This window comes from Melospiza melodia, chromosome 2 (genome assembly GCF_035770615.1).
Source record: "Melospiza melodia melodia isolate bMelMel2 chromosome 2, bMelMel2.pri, whole genome shotgun sequence".
Classification (NCBI taxonomy): Eukaryota; Metazoa; Chordata; class Aves; order Passeriformes; family Passerellidae; genus Melospiza; species Melospiza melodia.
In genome coordinates, this window is record NC_086195.1 from 62,116,336 (window position 1) to 62,140,393 (window position 24,058).

General features: G+C 40.4%; 1 protein-coding gene across 2 annotated transcripts; it reads right to left on the bottom strand.

Moving 5' to 3' along the window:
• Nucleotides 1–1,177: 1,177 nt before the first annotated feature.
• Nucleotides 1,178–23,533, bottom strand: SPICE1 (spindle and centriole associated protein 1). 2 transcript variants are annotated; one of them, XM_063148421.1, is made up of 17 exons: nt 23,430–23,533; nt 22,951–22,998; nt 21,673–21,819; nt 17,727–17,829; nt 16,873–16,994; nt 15,288–15,373; nt 14,858–15,000; nt 14,492–14,632; nt 13,466–13,731; nt 10,227–10,358; nt 9,472–9,619; nt 7,771–7,995; nt 5,372–5,757; nt 3,972–4,143; nt 2,488–2,590; nt 2,079–2,157; nt 1,178–1,304 (listed from the first exon to the last, which is right to left on the bottom strand). In XM_063148421.1, exons 1-17 carry the CDS (start codon nt 23,511–23,513, stop codon nt 1,251–1,253), a joined length of 2,439 nt encoding a protein of 812 aa, XP_063004491.1. In that variant the 5' UTR covers nt 23,514–23,533; the 3' UTR covers nt 1,178–1,250. The 2 variants fall into 2 exon arrangements, with proteins under 2 accessions (XP_063004491.1, XP_063004492.1); XM_063148422.1 differs by lacking the exon at nt 7,771–7,995.
• Between the last annotated feature and the right edge of the window lie 525 nt (nt 23,534–24,058).

Genomic DNA, 24,058 nt, shown 5'->3' on the forward strand with positions numbered 1-24,058 from the left:
ATATAAACTTTCTTCACTTCCCACTGGAAAAATAAATCATGGAAGCATCAATGAATATTTGAACAGATCCTCTTCTGAATCCCACTTTTTTTTTAATTTTAATTTTCTAGATCTATTTAGAAGAACCCTTCCTCTACAAAAAAAAAAAAAAACCAAAATAGAAAAAAAAAAAGCAGCAGCATGTTTTCTTCATTCTCCTATAGCTGAACTGACTGACAGGACAGAGGCTGGCTCCACCCTATCACTACCTTTTGGAGGAAATTTCACAGTTAAAAAAAAAAAGTCTGTTTTTGCTACTTGCAGCTATTTTCTTTCCCAGACTTGCAAATTATTTTCATTTTATAGATCTCCATCATAAATGTTTTTGGCAAGGTTTACTACACGGTAAGGAACAGCTAACAAAGCATTTCCTCAAAGTCTTAAATTTTATAGGTAATCATTGCTAATAAAATAATGACTACTTTTAAAAGTCAAATAAAACCAATATAAGGACCATGGCCATTAGAATATTACATAAATACACAGCACCCCAGGTTAATACAATTATATGTATCAGTTTTCTGTTATATCAAAGACAACATACCTTAGTACACAACAAATAGAGATTCTGATTTTAATTTCAAGTAGTCACTTTATATTTACTATAAAAATATTAAATGAGATTTTAAAAAAGCAATCCTCCAGTCCAGATGCAATCCCTAACATGCTAACTGTACAGAAAACACAATTTTTGGGAGCAACTGTAAACCACAGAAGGAATAAATTCTTTCTGATGCAAATACTTATCCACCAGAAACAGACTGGCTTCCTAATCTCCAGGTTCCTTTTCAATGCAGGTACCTTCCCTCATCTCAGTTCTTCCTGACATTTTATTCCCACATCTTGTGCAAACAAGTGCTCCAGAAAGTTTCACAGGCAATTTCTAAAACCTCCTGTCTTCAGCATACCTAACAGAGGTATCAAGGTGCTCACTTGTAAAGCTGCAGCAGCCTGAGTTTACAACCTCATGGAAGATTTTTTTGGTGAAAAGGTGTAAGGTCACAGCAGCGTGTCCAGCTCAGAAACTCATTCCCAGGGCCTCCTAGAGTGCTCTGTAGGGCACAAATACAGTAAGCACACAGACCTTTCCATACTAATGGCACTGACATAAAAACACTTCAGAGTTAAACTGCACATGTGTAGAGAGATTGTGATTTATTTGTAGTTAATAAAAAATATTTAAAAAATACAGGACTTGAGCTCAGCTTCCTTTACATAACGTGCATTGACAATGCAAACCATCCTTCTTCTTTTTGCTTTTCTACCTGTAAAAGAAGAAACCAGTTGAGATTCATGTACAGTAAATTTCCCATAGACATGTGTGTTAGGACTGTTGTCTGCCATTGGCACCATGGAGGGAGTCACACCACCTACTTCAAGCCACACCTACCTTAATAATTTCAAATTTCCCTTCTAGGGATGTATAGTTTGCTGTCAGGATAGCAAGTCCTGGACCCTAACTCTGTTCTCCTTATCAAGCCTAATTTAGGTTATTTTGGACGGGAGGAAACAGGTTATTGGTATGTCCTGATGGTTGCTTTCAAGCCTATAAACAGCTCTTATGACTGGTTTATCGCTCTGTACCACTGCACATCTCCCTGTGAAAGCATCTCACCACAGGCTATCCTTTTTTTTGCACATCAGGAGTCAGAAATATAGATTGTGGCTCTTTTTACTCATCCTTCAGCCAGGGACTTGTGCAACAGCTAGGGAAGAGCTTGCTTGCCTCTTGACTGTGGCTCTACCATGGCTTGAAATTCTCTGGAGTCATGAGGGAAAGACTTCCAAAGGTTTCCAGTTCTAACACACAAAGATGCCACAGCAGAAAAGGGTTACTTATAAATAACTCTGTGGCAGAAAATAATGAATGTCACTAGTTCTCAGGTCTCTTCTTACCATTTGTCTGTAATCCAACCTACTACTGACTGATAATAGCCTTGGGATATTTAAAACAGGACAGAGCTCTCCTCCCTTCATCCATCTTTTCCCTTTTATGACAACATATTAAAATTTTCTGGCTGAAGATTTTTCAGTCTCACCTTTGGTCTTTGGCTGACAGAAGTTAATTTGGCACTTTCTGATGTTGCACTTAAAGGTTTGCTGGAGTCTCCTACAGTCCTGGAAATATTAAAAATAAAATTTAAAAAGTGAAAAATGGAAGTGACTACTAGAATATTATCTCTGATCCTGAGTTAGGACCCCTCATCAGCAGTTTTCAACAACACATGTCATCTGTCTTGTGTCAGATTGCACATATTTTAAATACAAACATAGGAAGTTGTGAAAAAGCTATTAGACCTTTGTCTCACTTGCAGAATTTAATGTGAGAAAGTAAGGGAAAATCCACAAAGCCAAAAACCACATGGCAATTTCTCCATTGTGTTCAATTTCTGCCGCGTCAGTAATTAAGATACTAAAAATAGGAAATAGTAAAGGCTGAACTTTTACCTTCTTATACTGGTCATACTGGCACGGGGAACACTGTCATCCTTGGAGCTGTCCATAGCCACTGTCATGGGAACAGAGGCTTCAACTGTCCTCCCTGCATTTTCTAGGTGATAAATAATTGCTTGATTCTGATGAGAACACAGCAACATTGCACAACATTCATTTTGCTTTACCATTTTTTCCAGAGGCATCACAACCTCTTCCCAATTGCACAGACACACGGACCAGAATTAAAGCAACAGGTTAAACATCAGTCTCACACTCACTTTCTGAAAATGACTGACAATGGAAGCAGAGACTCAGAGCAACTGCAGACAACACTCACATATATAGAATGATTCTTCCATGGTTAAATTTTCTGTGTTTTTTGGCAATTACAGGCTTACACACTTCTGATCTCTCACCTTTGCTGCTTTAAGATTTTACTTATTGTGCTGAATTTACATTAAAACAGCCAAACAAGCATTGAAAGTGTTATGAACCAACCCAGGAGTCACTGCAAAGGCACCTGCAGGTAAATGCCCACACGCTGCTCCCTCCTCCCCCTTCTTCCTCTCTCTAAGTCCTTCCCCCTCTATACATCCTCTGTGGTTTCTAAGGGGAAAGGACAGGTGTCTCACACAGAGCATGTGTACATGGCCACATGCAGTTCTACTTGCAATGACAATAACTCCATGAAAAGATAAAGCAGCCCTGACCTCCTGCAAAGCAATCTTTTTTTACAGTTACATATGGCAGCTAATCTATGAATCTTGAACCAGCAAGTATATTCTCTATGCTAAACTACCTCGTTACATGACTGGAAGCTCCTTTCTATTAGCACAGGCAGTAACTCAGCAAGACAGTCTGATGGAAAGACTACCCAAATGACAAAAACTAAAATGAGGTTGAGAATAGGATGACCACTCTGCCATAAGTTTTAGAAGCCTGATGTCAATACTTTAGTCTTTTTCACCCAAGATTCTGCACAACAGAGGACTGATTAAAAAACCCAGCACTGACCACCAGAGATTACCACAGAATCAATTAAGTTGAAAAATACATCAGAGATCATCAACTCCAACCTTTGAACACCACCTTGTCAAACAGACCAAGGCACTGTCTGTGTGTCACATCCAGTTTTTCCTTAAGCATTTCCAGGGATGGTGACTCTACCATCTCCCTGTGCAATCCATTGCAATGCCTGACAACCCTTTCTGTGAAGATGTTCCTACTAATGTCCAAATGTAGCACCTGTTCTTCAGACACAGCAAAGATCAGGTTCAACATGAAGCACAGTACTTGCAGCAGAATAATTACTAAGCTAACTTCAGCAGAGGTTTAGCTAATATGTTTTTAGCTCTCTGAAGTAAGAGGTGTTTGTACCACAAGGCATTAACAGCAAGTGTAATTCTGACCACAACCACTGATCCAGTAAGATAAGGACTCGCCAAAGGAGAAAAACAGTCTGACTAGTTTTGTTTCTCCTGAAGCTGGGTACTCACCAGTGTAATTCAGGGACGGGGGTGGAACAGGAGACAGCATTGGAGGGACCATGTCAGCAGCAGCTGATTTCTGCTGGTCTATCAACTGCAACAGCTTATCCCGTGCTTCTGTACTCTGGCGATTCAGCTCCGCTATCCTTTCCTCCAAGCTCCTTGATACCATGAGATGACTCTACTTGGATAATGGGATAATCACTTCCAATGAAATATTTACAATTTTCACCCTAAAGGAGGGCATTCAATGTATTTCAAGTACTTCTACGCATTTCGTTTTCAAATTGAGAGTGAATATAATTATGTAGCACTTCTGTGAAAAATCTGATTTTGACGCTTTTACTGTCCTGTATCTAAGTCCCCAACTGATTAAACATTACAATATTTTATACTGGTCTTCCCTCAAGTAGGAAAAATGCAGCTGTTGTCCATATAATTTGAGAAAGAAAAAAAATCCCATGCCCCCACCCCAACCCCCCCCCCCCCTAAACCACAAAAAACAACATCTCTTCCCCCCCCAAAACACCAAACCCAAACAAACCACCAAACCAAACCAAAACCAATAAACACCCAACAATTAACTACAATTAAGAATATACATAATCAGAGACACATTCAGAGTGTGTGGGGGAGCAAAAGCAAGTTCTAGCAGTAGTGTCCTGGAACTCAAATGACTAAATACTACACAGCATAACCTAAAGTGAAAGTGACAACACTCTCAGCCTACATTTAAATGAAGAAATTAAAAATCTTCATGATCCTTAATTTAGCAGTCAACCAGCCACTGTGATAGAACAAAAGACAACAGCAAGGGCAGGGATGTTTTTGTGATGTGAACTTCACTCACTGGGATCCTACTGAGTAACTGCTTAGTTGCAGGTTAATTTTTTCCACTTAGACTGAAGCCTTCAAGGTCTCTGTCCCAAAATCTTTGGCATTCTCGCAGAAGAGAACTGACAGGACAGACCCAACAAGCACATACACCATGATCAAACATTTGCCAAAGATGTATTGGCACTAACTTGAATCTCATCTGCTTTTGGGTCAGAGTAGCAGAGGAGATATGACATGGTTTTAAACATGCCTTTTACAAGCTTGACAAGAAGCTGTGGGCTGGTGCAGCACTTTGACTGCTAACAATATCCAAACTGCAAGAGCCTGGATGACATTGCAACACCACCTCTTGTTGCAGCACAACCTTATAATCTTCTTCAGAACCCAGGTACAACATAGGCCCAGTATGAGAAACTGCTGCTGATTTGCTCATGGAATAATAATAAAAATAACAAATCTCCAAGCAAACAAGTAGCAAGTGACAACATGAAAGACAAAAAAGCACTAGTAAACTATGGGAAAGCAGATCATCAGAAAGGAGATCCAGCCTTCCTTTCCTGCTAAATTCTGACCTGTCCTTGTGAAGAGCCTGGGCTAGGATCTGCATTTTGTGTCAGGCCTTGCTGATGCAGACAATCACTTTTGTCTCCAGGGACACCTCTGAATTTGCTCAGTTGAGCTTTAATTAGAGCATTCTGCCGTGAGAGCTCAGCTATCTGTCCCAGCAGATCACCATTTCGAAGGAACTCTTCAGCTGTGCTGTTTTTTCCAGTGTCACCTGGGCAGGACAGATTGGTTTTCTCATGGGAACTCTCCAAGTTTTTGTCTGCAGGAGGAACTGGTTGCCTTTGAGAGATGGGGCAGTTCTCCTCAGCTGTGCTCTGTGTCCTCAGGGAGGAAGGCAAGCTCCTTTCCTTGCATGGCTCTCTTTCAGTAGACTGGGAAAGGGCTGCCAACACTACAGACACAAAATAAAGGAACAGTGAGGACAGTGACACAAGATCCTCACTGAGGAGACTAACAGTGACTTTATTTCATCAAGTTACTAATAATCAAGCAGGAATTTGAATTGTAGCATCTGGCCTGAATGGTGTTATGGTACTGATCAAAACCATTCTATGGAATATCCTGCTGTAAGAACTCACTAGGTGAGTATTTCCTATTGCAAACAGTCTTACATTTAAATGATTTAATTCGAGATTGACAGAGTAGTCACTAAGAAGATACATTGTTTCAAATTTCTTAGCTGACAGATTAAATACTATTTCTTAGTTAGTCCACCATTTTCCAAAATTCAGTTACCTTACCTGATAAACTAAGTTTTTGTTTCAGTTCTGATATTTATTTTGTTTCAGTTCTGATATTGGGTTATTAACAAAACTTTCAGGATACTGAAACAAAAAAATACAAGAATTTAGCACAATAATTAACTACTTAGCCCCTAAAGAAGAAGCAGTGTGGCCAACAAAATAGCAAGTTATTTTTTTGTGGTCATCATCAGCAAAGAGATAACACATCCCAGAGACACGACTACAGTTCCAGCACTGTCTGCTGTACATGCTAAGCCCACCTTGACTTTTGTGACCAAAACCAGATTTTCTGTGCTTCATACACCAAATAGCCCATTCCTTCACAAGCTTTAGGTTTTGATTCTTGAGCAGAGATGAACACTTAAAAAAAATTACACTCAAGTGTGTTTTATGAAGCTATGAGCATAAAGAAACATTCATTAAGTTTAACATTTGTTGGGCCACTTAGCATCAGTCTTAAGAGAAGAACAATATATTTTAGAGAAATCTTGGAATACAGTTCTGCATTGCTGTTTCAAATGACAGAAGACATCTGACAGTTCTCAATGGGACTGAAACCAGACATTGCTTTTTGTAGACCAAGACCTTTAGTTCATTTCCTCCAGATTGTTTATGTACCTCCTTACAGCACAGCAGCCCACCAAGTGGCTGAACTAGATATAAACTTCCAATTGCCCAACCAACTCCTTAAAAATCAAAACTTTTGGTTATTTTTATGACTTGGAAAAGGCTTCCAAAACAACAGCTGAAAGGGAGGAAAAGGGAGAAAAACACCAAAAGCCACTCCTGTACCCTCCTTCTTGCCAGCCACCATGAGTCTGGCCATGGATGTAGTTATCTGCCTCTCAACAAGGGTGTTATTCAGGGCCCTGGCATGTCCAGTGGGATGCATGTGCTTTCTGTGACAACTGCAGCAGGAAACAGCTCAGTTTTAGAACCACAGAGTGCTTCCTCCTGCTCACGTCAGTGAGGATAAATGAGAAACACCTTTCCTAATCACCCTGATGAACTTTCTTCCTCCCATGAACCACAACTGAGCTATGCATACTGAGACAAGACTGAGCTACCTGGTTATCTGGCAACACAATTTCACCCAAAATTTGCTGAACCATTTCCTGTGTATGGAATGAAACCCAATGGGAACCTGGCTCCCATAGCATCCAAAAACCCCTTTGCTGGGGGGATTGGCTCAAAGCAGGAGCACACAGCCTACAGACATCCTGTTGTGTCTGCAACATTGCAGAACCAGAACTTCCAGGCTTCTGTGGTCTCACCATCGAAGGTGATGGAGGCTGGATTACACCATCAGCAGGTGTAAATCTGAAATGACATGCTGTAGGTCATTGACAAAGAGCTTCAGCACTCACAGATATGACAATCAAAATGAGTACAGAATAAAATGTCAGGCTGGATTGCCACTGGCAGGACTGCTGCCAGGATATGGAAAACAGGAAGTGTAAAGGCTGTCCAGCAACAGGCATAGCAACAAAGGAAATTCATATCTGGGTGCAGCAGTAGGACATTCCAGCTATTGGGCCAATTTGTCTAGGCGTAAAGATAAAAAATTTTCCATGGAAAATCCATCTTCAGAGGTAGTGTGAGATTGAAACAGTAACACACAACACAGACTCCTAAGTCTACTGCAGTCAGAGAAATCTCACCATTCTGGAAATGAAACAATTCCTCACTGCTTTTCTGCTGTGGTGGGGACAACAGCACAGCTGGCTGGAAGATGCGAGCTGGGAAGCTTCTACCAGGTCTCATATCACTTAAGGCATCTGGCCCTGGGTGAAATGTGAAAGGAAGTTCTTCCTGTGGAAATTTCAGCATATTTTCCCTATTGCCTACTTCAGTCCTGGGCTCAGGGTAGGTCATATCAGGTTTTTCTAAAGAAAAGGACAAAGCAGGGATAAAAGTTAAAGAAATGAACAAAACAAACCAACCAAAAACTACTTATAGTGAAATAGCAGTGTAGGAAAATATCAGTAACAACTCCTATGTTCAGACACTGAAAAGACAGACAAGAGTAGAGTATGTTCTACACCTTTCTTCTGGTGTTCAAGTACAGAAGTACAGAAGTCTTTCACTCAAGCAAATTATAAATCTTTACTGGCCATAAGAGCAAGAAGAGCTCTTACACAAAGCCTCAATTTCAGGACAGTGGCATGAGATCTGTTTGTAGCTCATGCATGAGACTTACAGATACATGTCTTGAACTATCTGAGCTGCATTTGGCAACATTCTCTTGAGAAAATCAACTTATGCACTTGTCCTAATCCCCCATATTATAAATTTGATGGCAACAATGCTGTTAGAAAACCATCCAAGGCTTTTCTGAGCTCTGCTGATCTTACTACCATTTAATTGAAATGAGAGGTCTCTTCAGTTAAAAAAAAAAAAAAAAAAAAAAAAGAGAGAAATTATTCTTCCTTTAGCTAAGGAAAATAAGGAAAAGATTTGAAAATTTTAGTGCTGCAGAACTGATGAATTTGAAGGTTTAGGTGTTAGGTTGGGAGTTTTTTGAGGGGTGCTTTTCTGACTGTTTGGATTTTATATTTTGGGGGTGGTTTCCTTTGGTTTACTTTTAAAGACTTGGGTCAATCACATAAGAAAGGATCTGGTATGTGGCTTCTTCTGAAGAAGATAATCTTTCCAAGAAGAAAGCTTTTAGCTACAGAAAGATTCAAAAAACCAACATTTAACTCTGGAATACAAGTAACTGAGAAATCTTGGGATTCACAAGAAGTTACCGACCTTGGGAGCAAAAGCAATGCATTTAAACAACAGACCAGGAAAGACAGCTGGGAGGGAACTCAGTGTGAAAGGTGGATAACAGTCCAAGGTGAATCCTGTTTGGTTAGTTTGGCCACCCATCTGAGCTGGCTCAGCTCAGCCTGTCTCCGTGTCACACAGCACTCAGCTGGTGTCACTGCCCTCTCACAAGAGCCACAAACACCAAGTGACACCTCTCTGACTGGCTGGCTCCCGGCCTCAGCTGCTGCTGCTCTGGCCAGCAGCGACCTCCAGTGTCTCCCGGAAGAACCAACCTCAGACTGCCAGGCTGCTCAGCAACAGGGAGCTGAGATCCTGATTCTGTGGGGTTTGACTTCTTTGGGTTTATGGGGTTCTTTTAGGAGCCTCAGAAAGAAACTGACTTTGGAAGCCACCTTAATGGGGGAAGGCTACTCCCCTGCGTTGCCTGTGCTCACAGCAGAACCTATGGCCTGTGAATTTACAGAAGTGACATTCACGCTTCTGCAAGAGGAACTTGTGCAAGCAGGCATCTATCAAATACCAGATTTTCCACTACAGGGATAAACCAACCACTCCTCTTTCATCCTTCACACATTCATTGTACATACCCTGGCTGTTTGCTGGGCCTCTGCTTGCAATTCCCAAATGTTTTGAACTTTGTTCTCTTTCAGGTTCTACCAAAGGGAGGCCTTTAAATGCTTGTGTGAGACACATCAGCTTTTCATCTGTTACTGTCATGTATTGCTGAAGCTTCTTCTAAAGGAGGAAAAACAAACCATACACAGAATTACAGAAATTTGTGTTCTACCAACATAAATTAGAAAACTATATACTACAAGAAGTTGAGAGAAGAAATTTGGCCTCTTAATACTGCTGCATGATTTTGTAGGATTCCAGTGGGAATTAAATATTGTCTCCATGTTTCTCATTTATAAATAATTTGTTTTGCCTTTCTTACTCATGACATTACTTCCTCTCTAAGGTTTCTTAATTGCATAAGTCCCAAATGTAGCCACTGATCAAATCTACCTCCACTGGAACCTAAAAAAAGGAAAATGTAGTATTACATCTACTCATTGCTCCAGTACTGTTAACAGTATAGAAATGTGAAGGAAGATGCCTAAACTTTTAGATGGATAAAGTAAAGGTCAGTTTCACAGAACCAGCACTTTCTCAGGCTTTGAAGTTAAATAAAGATAAACAAATGACTTTCCAAATATTTCATACCCATACCTGCTACTGTAATTCTTGGGCTCCTTGCTCAATTTTATCACTTTCTTTCTGTTTATGGTTAAAATTTCCAGAACAGAGCTCAGAACTCTAATACAACCCTGATGGATCAGAAGCAAGGGGGGCTCAGTACCTGCATAGTCATGTTTTCTTCCCTTACTTGAAGAACCTCAGCAGTCAGAGCATCAATCAGTTCTCTGTGTTCATCCAACATCTCCTTCTGCTGCTGCCTAATCATCTCTTTCTCATGCAGCTGCATTTCAGCCTAAAGATGGAGAAAAAAATTGAAAACTTACTACAAACCAATACAGACTCATTTGAAAACAGGAATGAGTCACGATAACATCATAATGTAAGAGCACTTCCCACTATTGCTGAACTTCATCACTTTTATGACAAAATCAAATTGTCCAGCCTTGAGAACTGTCAGAGTTTGTCTTTGATCCTCCAGGACACTGTAGGGAATCCTAGACATCCTTGCTCTTCTGCCTTTACAGCTTTTACAGAATGTAACTAAAAGCATTTTCTCTCTGCACAGATACAGCTTCTTAAGTCACTGAATCTTCATGCAGGAATCAAATAATTCCAGGTGTGCTGATGCTTGTCAGTCTCTCATGCTACTTGTGCCTAATCTTTAGTTTCCCTAATTCATTAAAGAAGACAAATTTGACTAAGTAAAGGAGAACTTACTTGCTTTCTAATATTTTCCGTCAGAGAGAAAAAGTTCTAGAAGGTTTCAAAAGTATGATAACCAAACAGCTCTGCATCCACATGATGTGAATGAACTAATGTTTTTGAGAATAAATCACAGATACTCCACTGGAAAAAGACAAGCAGATACACCTTCCTTAAGTATATGAAAGGCAAACCATCAATTTTCTGTTTCCCTTCCAGCTGGAGAGAACAGGGTTTTTTGTACTGATCCAAGTGAAGCATGCTGGCTCAGAAAATGGATAAAAAATCCTATACCTGGCCTCTCTTTTCAGAAATCAGGCAGCACAAAAGAAGCACTTCTACCCTGGTAGCAGTGATAAAGCTTCTGATGCCTTAGATCATCTGGATGAGCTACTGTATCTACTAATCCTTCACAGCACTAACCTAGTCTTGGAGGAAAAGCTTGCAAGCAGCTCTGTCTTATTTATGCATAGGGAAACCATCAGGGTAACATCTATTCCTATCCCCAGGCAGGATTTAGGTCTGGTATGTATACCCTGAAAGAAGTATTTTCATCCCAGCCCACTGCCAGGTGTGGCTCTGATCATGGGAGCTTTAACACTGCACCAGAACATGCAGCAGACAGGGAGAACAGAGCAGCACAGATTCAGGGAGTATGCCCTTTCTCTTTGTGGGTCTGGCAAAGAAAGAGCTTTCTCAGCAGAACGAGGGTGAGGAGGGAATGATTCATTCTAACACTTGGAAGGTGATGTAAAAATTAATTTAGAAACCAAGTCAGATTTATCCATTTCCCTTTAAGAATTTCATATGGTTTTGCAAAGATTTCAGAAGTTTCTTTTTCTCTAGCCTCTCCCATAGTCACTATTTCCTTCTTATAGGTGTTGGTTAGTTAATCACGTAATAAAAACACTTTCATAGAAGATTCCTGAATTCAAGTTTCTCCTCCTGCTTCTTAGATCAATTTTGAGAATATATTAGGCAGCATCCTTTATTGCAATCCTTCTGATTTTCTGCAGCAAAACTGGAAGGAGAGGAAGAGAATCTCTAAAAGCTTTGAAACCTCATGAAAACTGACTGTCTAACTGTCTAACTAAAATCAGAGGCTTTCTAAATATCCCCTGCAAAGTCATGTTCTTCAAAAGCACTGCCAGTTACAATTCAGGCACTGGAATTCTGCTAACTCTGTTGGCTAGGCAAGGCAGATGGTGCAAACAAGTGCTTGATCTATGTCTGGCATCACAGGGACCAGGTTTTATGAAACACTCAAGACAAGCTGGGCTTCTTCCCAGCAAATTCTCAAATTATAACTGTAATTAAACCTCCCTGAAAAGGAGAAAAGTCACTTTAGAATATGAATGCAGTATCTATCTCAAGCAAGCCTGAATACAATTAACCACATTATGCACCTTGAGTGACTTTGTAATATTGCTTACTTAAGAATTTAAGTAGTAAATTTGTGTGTTGGTAGACAATTATGCAAACAATCAACTTCTGGAAGGATGGAATGGTAACAAGAAAAATTATGAGTAGTGTTGGAAGATGTCTAAGGCTCAGGAATAACTCATTTCTGCAGAAAAATTAAAGACAATCTAAATAGGATTATAACTGCAATTATATTTATAACACAAACTGGATGCTATTAAATTGATGTATTCCTAATAAACAGAAAACATTCTACAGAAATTCTAAGACCCTTCCTTATAACTGCCAAAGAACCAAATTTCATTCCCTGCTTTGGTATTACAATTTTAACAAAAACCAAGCATTATTAAGCATTTTTTTAAAAACATAAGACTTTCTCAGCTGCCATCTTCTGATGGCAGTTGTTTTTCACCCTTGGACTGATTATTTACTATTTGCTTCCAGGACTTAATCAAAGTAAATTCTTCCATTCAGATTAAATACAGAGTAATACAAAGATTAAGTTATTATACATCTGGTAAGAAAAAATATAGAATTTAAAAATAAGATGGGCTTCCCCCTTTCAATTATTATACACTCTAAAAAGGAACCAAAATAAGAGAGTTCCACATGTCACATGGACCAAATCATCTGTGAGGCACTACTGCCTCTTGATAGCTCTGGGATACAGATGGATTGAAACCCTTTTTTTTTTTTCCCTTTCCTTTTTTAAACAAAACTTCTATATGGCACACAGGTGATCTTCTTTATGAAATTCCATTAATTCCCAGCTGTGCATTGTTAGAGTGAGCACTTCAGGTCATTCTTGCTTAAGGTAAAGTTTCTGTTCATGATGGTAAAAGAGGAGTAAGGAATCCCTCAAAGAAAATAAGGGATTTGGGTCCACTGCTCTGGTGACAACAGCATCATCTTTGGGAGGCAAAGTAGAAAATAAATTTGCAAACAACGCTGTAGTTATTACCCTGCTACAACTCTGAGTACATGTAAATAACAAATTTTAAATTATTTCAATTGGTATTTTCTGCCCTTAGACACTGAGAGACTTTCACTGCAGTCAACTCCTCCATTTTCACTAGGGATACCAATTCCTAACAAACCAGCTCCCAACAAACCAGAAGTTTTAACTCCTAATGGCATGCAAACCTAGTAAGAAGTAATGATAATCAGAATTTAATGTAAAATGATTGGAAGCCAGAAAAGACCAAAGTTCCCATCTGCAAAATAACTTCACACCCTTCTTCACTGACTCTCCAGGAGCAGTTCTGAGTCTCTCACCTCCTTGAGGTAGCGCATCAAGCGACAGAGAGCGTTCACCAGGGACAGAGTGAACCCAGACAGGCCCTCACTCCTCTCTTTCTTTGGGACCTCACGACCTGTACATCGCTCATATTCCTCCAGTTCATGCTCTACTTCCTGGATCATGTGGCTGAGAACATCTAGGCTGGATTTGCTGTCCCTCTGAAGGTCAGTCTGGATTAAATTAGCTGGAGAATCACCTCTCTTTTGTCTTGCAGAGTTCTGTTCAGCTTGCTTTCTTTTCACTGAAGGGGAAGAAAAAGGGGTCATTGGCATTTCAACTTGTATAGAGATCTTCACAGTACCAATGAAATTGCATTGTTTATTGAAGTAAATCAAAGGAAATGCCCTCTCTTGCCATAAGATGAAACAGACCATCAAAGAATGTCCTCTAGTTATTCCAGCTTTTTTCAGATCCTAAAAACCACATTTTTTGCTGCCACAGTAGTATCTCTCAAGGACAACTGACTGGTGCTTTTATCTTGGATACACCTGTTTGTACTTTTCTCCTTTCCAGTGAAATGCATGGAAAATAGTTTGCTAATGAAAAACATCAGCTGCTTTCTCATACTCAGTAAGCAACTCTCCTTTTATGCTACAGCTTGCAACTGATGCCAGTCACCTCACAGAAACACACAGAATATGGGGACTGAAATGCATCCTTAATCTGTGCAGCACAGAACACAAATCTGGATCAGAGCTAGACAAGTCCTGCACAGGAGAGGACTCCGTGGGCAGCAAGGTGATAGGCAGCCTCCAAGGGCTGTTTTTATGGTTCCCAACTTCCCATGGACTTGGCTTTGCCAATGAACATGCAGGACACAGGGAAATACATCGGACAAGGAGCTGTGGAACACCCAGCCTCAGATATGCTCAAGATTCAAGGACCCCATCATCAAACTTTGGTATTAGCCCTGCAATGACTCCCAAAAATCCTTTCCAACCCACATTTTCTGACATTAAGGACCTTGGAAAAAGGGTGTTTCATTTTTAAAAGTACTTAACTCTTTGCTGCAATTTGCTTTTGTTTCCTTGAGTTAGGGTTCAGCACTTGTCTCACAGTGTCAATGGAGTCTACAGACTCTTCTTCATCTTCATTCCGAAGTCTTGAATGGGTTCTCTTGATTACACTGGTAGCATTGAGGGCTGATTTAAACACAAAACAAAGAAAAAAAGTACACGTGAAATATTTCAGGCTTGTCCTTAATAGCAGTATGTTCTAGAGTACGATTAGAGCTGGCTTTTTAGTCTGAAAATACATCTGAGCCAAATAAGCATACATTTCTGTCTCAGACCCCCACCCAGGAAAGGAACTCCCGACAGGATCCTATGAACAGCTCAACAACCTTGCTGTGATTTGGCAAACCCAACCTGACTGGTCCAATGAAGGGGAAACAGTTGTTGGAGTCCGAGGCACATTTGATTCCTGTGATAAGGTGGTTTTTCTCACACCCTTTTCAGCCCACAACGGAGAATTCACCAAGGAATTTTCTTTTCTCAACAACCGAAGCAGCCTACATTCAAAACAAGAATAACAGTGAATTGTAACAGGACAATGGCACGATTCCACATTTTCTGTCTTGACAGAGCTCCTTAAATTATCTGCAATTGCTCAGGTGAGTTCCCTGCTCACTTTCATTCCCAGTCTCAATGTTACAACAAAGCCTTTCCCTGGAATTCTGTGATCAGGAAAGGAAGGTAAAAGGAAACAGAAGAACTAACTTAACTATACCCATTCAACACCCTTTTAACTTCATTTCTTTCCAGTGTCAAGCAGGTGGAAACCTGTATTTGTACTGACCTGTCAGAACTGATCCTGGATTTGAAACCAAACACATCATGGTGTCCATCTTCTGATAATGCTTCCTCCTCATCTTCATCAAGAGGCTTCTCAAGAGACAACAAAGAAAACAAAATAGAATTCAGAAGTTAGAGACCAATTTAAAGGAATTGTTTCAAGAAAAAACCCAAGAACATTTGTTTTAGTCTTCCCTCTGCCAAACATGCTTAAAATAAAAATATCACACAGAAAAAAAATACCAAATCCACACCCATTTGTAGGAAGTTCTGGGGGATTTTAGTCCCTAAGAAACACTGATACTGACAATTGCCTCTGAAAAGAACACAGCAAGTGACTAATTCAATAACCAATATTTTCTTTGTATGATTTATATTAAATATGAAAATCCATGCAGACTAGAGGATAAAATAAAAGCTGTTATGGCTGAACCAAAACAGAGATACAACCTGAACCCATACAGTTTGTAACATTTCAGTCATTTGACATTACAAGCTAAATAACTTCATAATGAGATCTGCAAAATTACATTTATAGTCTGTGTGTAAAATGCAACCAGAACAAAATACAATCCTATGTATGACATCTATAGCTAAATGCAAATAACCAAATTTGGAATTAGGGTTCCTCAAACTACCAAGTTTCTGAGCTGCTGGGTAGGTTTCACCAGATAGCCTTTAACTGTGATTTTCATAGGCACATAAGAAGTCACAGAAGCTTGGCACACAATCAGTACACGTTCCTTTTAAAAATTTCAGCTTATCTTGCAGCATACATCCAGTGACACAGCTTACAAAGACGCTGTAGTTCACTCCTCATATTAAAAAAATGGAAAAACAAATGCCACACCAAAATACCTAACATAGAAGTACCACAACTCAAATTACAGATATTTTTGCAAGATAGTAGGAACTGGAAGTAGAGAACCGTGGGAACATGACACCATCACTTTTGCTCCCAACAGCCTGTTTGGTCTTCATAACAGGAAAGTTTTCTGGGAGCACCACCTGCCTGTTCTCAAATCCTAGTGAGCACTCCTGCTAAAATATGTTATTAAAAGAAAACAGAGCACAAAGGCAAACTAAATTAAATTTGAAACATTTTAAAATTTGTTTACAACAAATCTGAATAAATGCAAAATAATGCGAAGTATTAAAAGTTAAACTTGTAGGAGTCATCAAGGCTGTGAACTGGGATGCAAATGGCTGTGTCCCCATATATGCAGACATAATTGGTAAATCAGAGACATATTCTGAAATATGGCAATTAGTTAAGTGACACAAAAGTTCTTCTCTTAGACTGTAACCACATTGTACTCGTTCTGAAAATTCCAAAATTTAAAAGGGAGGGCATGCTTATGTGAGGAGACATAATGGTATTTGTTTCTCATATCTGAGAGTTAAATCAAAAAATCACGATTCCCAGAGTCTTACAAAAGAAACTCACCTCTGTTTAATCTGGTCTTCTACGAATGTTATCAACAAAAACCAACTTAGTTCTGCTTGGAAATTCTTATCTTTGCATAGCCTTATTTCGTGCAAACAAAAGAGCCCCAGGATGTGTATGCATGGAACAAAATATACATTACCTGGGAATCCATGACAGACTCATTAAGGATGGAAAGCTGACTGGGAGGACGACTTTTTTGTACAATGGGTCCTTGAGATGATTCTAGGTCACAGTTAGGAGCCATTGTTACATTAGGAAAACCTAGAGGAATTAACACAGGGAAGAACACAGAGGACTTGGTCTGTACGTATGTTGCAGGATTATGTACTGAAAATCGAGCTCCTGTACTTCACAGAAAAGGGGTCACAGGGATGTCACTTTAAATAACCACCAAGGACTGACAATAGGGTTAATTTAATACACTGGGCCACATACCCAGCTTTTGTCCTTCCCACCTGCAGAAGCAGCTTGCATGATCAAAGTGACCAGGAACAAAATGAATGGCAGCCTACAGAGAAAAACCCCTAGGTATAAGATTTCATATACAGACAGCCAATCCTGCCTTCCAGCAGCACAAGGATCCACAAGCCAAATTAAGAAAAGGAAAAGCTGATATTGCTGATAAATCTTCAACCATATCCAAGAGCAAAGAGTCAGCTCATGCAGCAATGAGAATCAGAACTATTATAGCAGCTCCAACTGCTGCTCTGCACAGGCCAGTAGCTTGGCTGTGCAATGGTGAGCATGGAGGTGTTTCAAAGCACATGTTGTGAAATTCCACAGTGGACCAACACCAACCATCCATCAGTCACTCTCCCCTGCCATGGGAAGTGATAGCCTCACCTGTATTTCATCCACCATGAACAGGATCAATCACACCACGTTAGACAATGAGATGAAAGCAGTTAAAAAGAATGCTTTGCAAAGCAAGCCTGTTCACAGAGAGCAAGGAGATCTCTTAAATGTGCTGCCAATACAGATGAGATGTGCTACCTGTTCGTGTGCGAGGAGCATCCTCAAGCAAGTCTTTTGCCACAGCCACAGCCTGACCAGATCGCTCCAATACATCTTGCAAATGGTACTGATCAGACAGGATCTGAAAGTACAGTGCAAAAGGAAACTTTACACTAAGCAGACTGATCCTTTCCTTTTTTTTCCCCCTGGTATTGTTTCTCTAAACAGTTACCAAGACAACAGCCAACAAAAGAACATTTGCAAAGTTGGTATTGCACAAATAGACCCTAAATAAGATATATCAGAATCATTCACCATAATTCATTCAGAGTAACTAGAATTCATACTGTTTTTCTGAAAAATTAAACAGTTATTACTTCTGAGGCCCCCATCAGCACTGACTCTCTTTAGAACAAATCCTTCACTTCCTCTTCTCCTTCTAGCCTGACACAAGAAGCTGGGTATTTATGACATGCTCATCAAAAAAAAAGACATATATAGCAATTAAAAAAAAAGAAAGCATTCCTCAAATAATTTTATCTCAATGTTAAGTCATAGAATACTTACCTACATCTGACACCCAAAACATGTACTATTTGATGATATTCAAACCAATTCAAGCAGACTTCTTTCACTCAGTCTTGCCTCCTGAAAATCCTTCCTAAAACTTAAGCCACATACCACCCAAAGTTCCAACAGAGGTAAACACAGCTGACAACATCTGGCATCAGAAGACATTTTGGGAATCTCCAGAAGATACAGCTTCTGTATTCAAATTTTCTTTCCCAAAGTCTCTCCCTAGTATATGAAGTCCATCACAACAGGTTCCTCCTAAGGAAGGATGTCTTGGAGTGCAAAGCAAGAGGCATCCAGTTACCAAGAGCCAAATGGAGCCACCTGGGGATGGGGATTTGTGAGCAGAACACAATTTAAAGCTCCTCACTGATGCCTGGCTTCATTCAAAAGCTGGAAATTGAAAACTAGTAAAATTATATCCCACAACCTGGGGAGAAAGCAGATATTCTTAAACACCTGAAAGGAGATATGTAAGTGACCTCCTTCACCAAACTGATCCAGAGACTGTGAGTACTTCAGAAGACCTCACATAAAAGGCTCATGTATGCCCTCCTACTCAAAATTCGAAAACTCACTGGCAATTTTTGCTCCTCCAGGAATCATAAGAAATTGTTTTTAAATTGTTTCACAGTACTCTGTGCTGTTATCTCCACAGAGTTCTTTCCAATGTCCATTGGTAATTTTGCTGGCTTACATTTAGCCTCATACAAAAAATTCTAGGCAATGGCATTTTCCTCAATCCTCTATTTTACTACATGCTTTGTTATGTCACAAAGCATCCCTACATATCTGACTTTCCATGTTTTCTAGTCTTTTGAGCTTGCATTGCACTGCAGTAAATTAGACTTCTCATAATAATTTAGCAAGTCAGTGAATATTCACCTTTCAAGCACTTCACATATCTCCTTTTTCAGACCACTGTTCAATTTTCACATCTGATACAAACTAAATCTAGTGTTTTCCATTAAGCCATTTGACATCTAAACAATACAGGTTCTTAGACAAAGTTATTATACCAGAACGGCAGAAGAAAAAAAAAATAGAACAGAAAAAGTTTATAGGATTCATTTTCTGAAGGTAATTAAAATTAGAGTGATGTGTATAATCAGACAAAAATTATCCTGATTAGCTTGTTTTTACCCTCCTCACTAGGATTTTTTTTGGCATCAGCAGGTTCCTAAGCTCTACCCTCCTGCTGAACACGTTATGAACATTTTTAGAGCATTGCTCCCAAGGCAGATTAGCTCACATTTGTTTGTGATGAGAAGAAAAAGTGGTATCATCTTGTAACCCCTTTAGGCCCATTTACATGGACAAATTCACTGGTAGTGTGCTTTGTCCCAGTTTATTATCAACTACAAATTTCATTAAAAATTGCCTTCCCTCCTGTTTCAGATTGTTATCAAAGCAAATAAACAGGACTCATCCTAAAATCTCTCCACTACAGCAAACCATTTACCTCTACTCTTTGGTGCAATGCACTAACATTTTTTCAAAAATAAGTTGCTACAAGACCAATCTGTGTGATACCTACAAATTCACAGTCCTAAGTTTCAGAGTAAACTCATTATCTTTTCATTCATATTTTTATGCAGACAAATCTCCAAAATATTAAAATTTTGCTTATCTATTTTGTAACTCTTTAGTGGGTTCTGTCTACAGACAGCTACATGAGAAACAACACTAATAGCAGCACCTTCTTAGCTTTTGTCTCTGAGTGCTTTGCAGTTGAGCAGGATTCCAGAGGCTTAGAAAGTTACACTCATAGAACTAAAAGATCACCAAGGTAACAGAGACAAGGAAACAATTCTCAGTGGTTGTGCTCTGCTGGAAGACACAGTGTCTCCACAGTAACTCTGAACAACAGGACCTGGCAATTAACAAGATTTAAGTTAGGGAGAAGTGAAAATGGTAACTCTATCTATTTTGTTATTCTGCTTTGGTTTTGTTTCTGTGTTTCTATCTGTTTCATCTTGCTTGGCATCATTTCCTTTTGTCTTTCTTTTCACTGATTCAGAAGTAAACACAGAGTAAACTGAATAAAGTAACCTCTTAACTATAAAGGGGAAAACCACTCAGGAGGATGTGAGATTTGTAGTACATTTTCATTAGAAACAGTAACAAATATAGAAGACTATTTCCTGAACATGAGTTTCACATCTGCAAAAGAATGAACTCACATAATAGGTAGCCCAGCCAAATATTATAAAATATGGTCTAATTTACCTTTTCTGACACATAACTTATTTCTGCATGGAAGTATTATTGAGACTAGGCTGCATCAGGGAAAGTCATGTAGAAATTCACAGTGTTTTTTGAATATTCTGCTGAAATATACTTGGCAGAAAAGTACCAAAGTAACAAAAGTCCAAGTCTGAGGCTTAATTAGCAAAACAGCCATAATACAAAAAATTCTACTGTGATTTGCAGAGAAATGGGTCAAATAGAAAACTAGGTGGTGATCTTCAATTCTAAGTACTTCCATTTGTTTGTCTATGCATGAATGTTCTCAGAGATCAGAAAGAGACTTCTGAAAAACTACAAAAGACAAAACAATGAAGATTGTGATGGTTAGTCCACTGCATATTTACAGAACTAGCAGATCATGCTTATTTTGACTGCTAAGTGAACACTGTTCATTATCATTCTTTACCAGCATGAACAATTCTCAGTGAGTACAGAGGTCTGAAAGCCAATTTTCAGATAAGTTTTTGTAACACATGGCAAGGAGTGACCTGCCATGTGAAAAAGGAGATCTACCACCACTTTTCAGTGACAGCCACTCTCTGTTAACTAGGCTTAGGTTTACTGCTACAGTTCAATATTCAAAAGCAAATTCAATAATATATTTACAGTCAGAGTGCTTTAGACTGCTGAGAACAAGCTTTTCAATCCTCAGATGACAAGCTTGGCAGCCATAGCTCACCAATCTTTGTCATGTCAATTTTCCTCCCTTAACAACTTCTTGCCTCACCTTTTCAGCCCCTTGGCACTGCACTTTCTCTGTTTAAATAAACAATGTCCCTCCCTGATAGAGAAATGTTCATGTTTGCATCAAAGAAAAATGCCAGACATGAGGAAGAAAAGGCAAGCTGGCAATAAGAACCCACAGAATACTTTTTACAACAGTTGAACTCTGCAAACAGTTCCTGTTCAGATGAAAAGAGGCCTGCAGAGTTACAGAGGGCACAGCCAGGCAACGTGGGTGAAGTGTGCAATTCCATGTAACAGCTGGATTGCCAGACAGTCTACTCCAACCACGGCATGTGTGCAGCACACACAGCCTGTGCATGTATGCAATCAAGTTACCCAACAAGAGGAGCAATTTTGGCTTCCATGTGCACAAGCAGATTTCCAGGAGTGCTGCAGATCACCTGCAGCAGGCTGCAAGTGCAAATTCAGCTCTCACCTCACGCATCAGAGCCAATTTCCTTCTCTCAAAGGAATCCACATCCAGTTGCCTTTGCTTCTTCCATTTTCTGTTCAGTGCTTTCTCTTGGAGTTCCAGATGTGCCAATGCTTTGTTTTTTGATTTGTGTATTTCACGGCGACGGAGCTACAGAAACATAAATCAATTCAAAAATCAATCTTAAGCAAAATTTGCTAAGGAGTTCTTCTTGATTTTATAATTCATGCACTGAGCATTATTTATGTTAACTTCACACTAGTGCCAATGACAACCTCATAAACATCTACAAGTGCAAAATGCCATCAGTATTGCCATCCCAATCGCACCCAAATTTAAAGCAGTTCCAAATGTGAATGGGGAAAGTCTCAATTTCTGTCTGTCCTACACCACTGACTTGGCAAGAGTTTACACAGCTGCAAAGGGAGGCAAACCCCAAACACTAGCACCTGTAAGGTGCAAAAAAAGACAAAATGCATTTTCCTGATTTAACATTGTCAGTCACGAGACATAGTGTCTCCCTTCTTCTAACAATTAGACTATATATAAATTATATAATTTAAATACAAATAAAGAAATTAAATATGTGTGGTGCTTGCTAAAGTCTCAAGAAACTATCAAGGCAAATACTTGTGGAATGAAGTCTTTCTCTGCTACTGTGACCATCTGTCCTGACAAACCTGTCAAAACTTATAATAATAGTTCATACTGCCTCTTCCATCCTGGTAATCAATGCTATCAAGAAAATGCAAATACACATCTAAATACATTTAAATACAATGTAATTGACTAAATGTAAATACACATGATCTGTTTATTGCAAAGAATTCACATACTTTGCAATCAACAGGTCACTCAGTGTAAAGAAGTTGTGTTAAATTGTTTAATTGAAAATTGAGTATTTTCAGAATTAAAGAGGCTCCTCAGAAAAAGCGCATCTTCCAGTCCTTCCCAGAAGTAAAACCTTCAACTAATCCACTAACCTCTCATGTATTTATGTTTTATGCTTTCATGATGGCACACAATTTACTGAAATAAAAATTGCAGCTACTGCTTCCTAGTGGGAACAGGAAACTGAAGAACACCAATTGCTGGACCTGGGGATGCTCAGTATCATAAACAAAAAACGAGCACTAAAGAGACATCATGGTCAGAAGCTTGAAAAAGAGATTAAACATTGGCAGAAAACATTCCCATAAGCATGGTAAGCACTTCTCAAGTCAGACAACCAGCTAAACGTCCTTGCCACAGGGACAGAGCAGTGAGTGCTATTAAACTTACAATATCCTCAGGAGTTGCACGGTGCACTGTCAAATCATGGACGGTACTCTGCGAACAGGAACCACGGAACACGTCAAAAGTCGTAACTGAGGGCAAACTTTTTTTTTAAAGTTTTATTTACCCCATAAACAACTTTTAAACTGCAGCATAACTAGCCTAACACTATACTACTGTGCACTTTCATGGCGCTGCAGAGCGTTCCACCCTCGGCGAGGCGGCCGCCAGAAGCGAGACCTGCACCAAACCTGAGGGCGTTCTTTCCCCAGGAGACGCAGCAGGCCGGGTCTCCGCCAGGGCCAAGGACGCCCGAGGGGCCATGTCCCCGGGCACACGCCGTGTCTGCCCGCCCCAACCCGCACACAGCCCGGGCGTTTCCACGGCGCAGCGCCTGCGGAGGGCGGCGGCTCCCCCAGCCGTGGGCACGGAGGCTCCGGGGCCTTTTTCCCAGCGGAAGCCGCTCGGCAGCGGGGAGCACTTACATCCCAGTCCCGCCGGGCTGCTGCCGCCTTTCTGGGGCCCTTCCTGCCGGCGGTGCGGGGCCGCGGCCCGCGGAGCAGCGACATCGCGGCCGCGGGAAGGGGCGGGAGCCACGCCACCGACGGCACCGGCTTTGCTCGGCCCGCCCTGAGGGGAGGGGCGGAGCGCGGCCTCCTCCTCCGCCCGCCTCGCCTCTTCCTCCTCCTCCCTCCTTTCCCGACCCCGGGCCGCGGTCCTGCCGCAGGAATAGCAACTCGGCTCTTGCGCCCCTCGGGCTTTCTGTGAGGGAGTAGCCTCTGTCCCCGCCCTCCCTCAGGGCTGCAGGGGACACCCCTGCCCCCGCCATCTCCCTGAAGTGGAGCCTTGGCCGCTGCAGTCCACTCCACGGGAGCTGCTCCTGGCGTTGTCACTCGCCTTCCGCCTCGCCTCACCTTAATTTTCCTACTCGTTCACATCTCTAATTGTCCCTCCTCGCTGCAAATATCCTCCAAAGATATCTCTCAATGTCCCTCTGAGGAAGCCTTGGAATTTTCCCCGTGTAAAAATGTATTTCAGATGCTGTGACAGGTTGTTCAGAGCAGAATGTCACACAAGCCGTGAAATTAAGGTGATACGAAATTAAAGAGTGGCC

Coding starts and splice junctions, on each gene's coding strand:
- SPICE1 (XM_063148421.1), bottom strand. CDS start 23,513: ATGTCGCTGCTCCGCGGGCCGCGGCCCCGCACCGCCGGCAGGAAGGGC. Junction 22,999..23,429: donor CAGCCCGGCGGGACTGGGAT/GTAAGTGCTCCC, acceptor TCCTGTTCGCAG/AGTACCGTCCATGATTTGAC. Junction 15,001..15,287: donor TCCAGGATCAGTTCTGACAG/GTCAGTACAAAT, acceptor TTTTGAATGTAG/GCTGCTTCGGTTGTTGAGAA.